At 34.4% G+C, this 2,058-nt stretch overlaps 1 protein-coding gene across 3 annotated transcripts in view; it reads right to left on the bottom strand.

Moving 5' to 3' along the window:
• LOC117168774 (2-hydroxyacylsphingosine 1-beta-galactosyltransferase-like) overlaps positions 1–2,058 on the bottom strand; it is a 48,289-nt gene that overhangs the window by 41,373 nt on the left and 4,858 nt on the right. For all 3 annotated transcript variants that reach the window (XM_033354553.1, XM_033354552.1, XM_033354554.1), the window contains exons 2-4: positions 1,539–1,968; positions 1,035–1,454; positions 735–966 (exon numbers count right to left, since the gene is read on the bottom strand). In XM_033354553.1, coding sequence (XP_033210444.1) covers positions 735–966; positions 1,035–1,454; positions 1,539–1,955 — 1,069 coding nt within the window. In that variant the 5' untranslated portion in view covers positions 1,956–1,968. The remainder of the gene's footprint in view (positions 1–734; positions 967–1,034; positions 1,455–1,538; positions 1,969–2,058) is intronic.

The following is a 2,058-nucleotide window of genomic DNA, read 5'->3' as shown; positions in this document are numbered from 1 at the left end:
GCCTTGGAGGAGATTATGTTGAGAAATAAAAAAAAAAAATTCTTAAAAACGTTGTTTTTCTTGGTCAGGCCGGAAACTTATCAATCCACCCTCGTAGATATATTAAGAATAGGTGTCGGAAGCAATTATCGGAAGAGCGCCGGTGCATTATGGGAGCAGCGAAATAAAATGGCGACGGTCTAATCGGGAGCAGTGACAGTTTAGATTTACTTTGGACAATTAAACGCTTTTTACCACTTAAAATGAGCGCGAAAGTTAATATTAAATGGAGTTTATGATGCAGTAATAATAATTTATATTTGTTTCGATTGTAGACGATAACTATATTGAAATATCAAGAAACGCGATAAAAACAACAAACTTGACCTTCAAATGCATTAAACGGATTTCAGGGAAATTCATTTTCGCGATACCAGACGAAAGATTGGCTACTGTAAGTTAATATATTTCTATACCAACTAAATTTTTTTTCTAATTTGAAGATAATACAATTATACAGAACCTGTCGAAAATAATAAACTCCCGAACTTGGCAATTTTTTCCAAATTACTGATTTACGAGAACAATTTACATAAAGTAACTAAAGGTTTAACTCTTCTAACCAAACGTTTTACCTAATCCAAGCGTACACTTTCTTTGAGTTTAATATATTCCCGATTCACTCGTTCGCCTCAAGAATTTTTTTCAGTGTAGATTATTTAATTTAATTGTTTAAAAGAAAAAGAAGAATATACTTAGGACAGGAATTTGTGGAATCCACGTCATAGTGAGGACATTCTCTGAAAGATTAGGTGCCAATTTAGCTTGATCGGTAGCTTTAAGTAAAACCCTGATTGGTGCCAGTTTTGCAAATGAGGAATAAATTGATTGCAATTGCTCTTTTGGCAGTGTTTCTATAGGAACTGTACTTCCAAGTGAGACATAGACAACTCCAGTCTTACTGTCATCCATCCACTCTTTCAGCTCCTAAATCAAAAGAAATAATTTAATTCAAAATAGCTAATACATGAAAAACATTAAATTTGTTTATTTACTCTAGTGAAGTTGGATTCATCTTCCTCTATATGTATCCCTGCCACTTCAACGAAAGCTGGTACCGTCGGTCTTATTCCCTGAATTGAGTGATGTGTATTGACTATACTCAAGGCAATCATTTTTTCAACTTCTCTAACATTTGGAACATTAGGACCTAAATATTTTTTCATCGCTTTCGACTGATTTTCAGTCAGAGCGAAGAATCTGTAGATATCAAGTTTTGCTCTAATGGTATTTTGTAAACGATCCCAGAAATTTTTAATCTGCGATTTCTTAATTCGGATAGTGGGATAAAAGGCTGTTGATAAAGGATTTCCAATATTGTAAGAAATCCAAGGAAGTTCCAAACAGGCTGTGGCAGTCACTACAGGTACTTTGAAAATCGCTCCTAGACCATAGTAACAACTCATAGTGAGGCCCTAGAATCAAATTATATTCAAGAAAAGAATAAGCAGGAACAAGATTTTGAAATTGCTGGATTACGTTTATTGAAAGGAAGTTACCTCTGTGATTATGAGATCATAGCCTGGATCTTTTGGTGGATTTTTAATAAATTTTTGTATTTTCTCATGTCTCATAATGTCACAAATTTCAAGCCCATATAAATTTTCTACCAGTTTTGCAGGGTTTTCAAAAACAGCGATGGCTTCTTGAATAGATCTAAATTGAGTACTAGCATCAGAACGACTTAGCGTTGCCAAATTAATAATGGTTTCGTAATTTTTCGGAGGGTTTGGAAGCTCGTGGTGTGAAATAATGTCAACTTGATGCCCTTGCTTCGCCAAACCCTTCATTAATGCTTGGAAAAAAATGTTGTGACTCTTAAACGACAATGGAAAGATACCCAAGATTCTGGCTGTATCAGCTTCTGTCGCTAGGAAGAGGATGAACAGAAAAATAATGTGTCTTGTTGGATCCATGTTTTTTTTACTTCTGTGTAAAAAATATATTTTTATGAAAAATTGACCGTTACAAATTTAAAAGCAGGTAGGGAGGGGGTTGCAAAAAACCACAGTTTTCAAT

This window comes from Belonocnema kinseyi, chromosome 3, assembly GCF_010883055.1.
Source record: "Belonocnema kinseyi isolate 2016_QV_RU_SX_M_011 chromosome 3, B_treatae_v1, whole genome shotgun sequence".
NCBI lineage: Eukaryota > Metazoa > Arthropoda > Insecta > Hymenoptera > Cynipidae > Belonocnema > Belonocnema kinseyi.
Note: the sequence above shows the minus strand (reverse complement) of the source record. Positions and strands in the feature narration are given on the sequence as shown.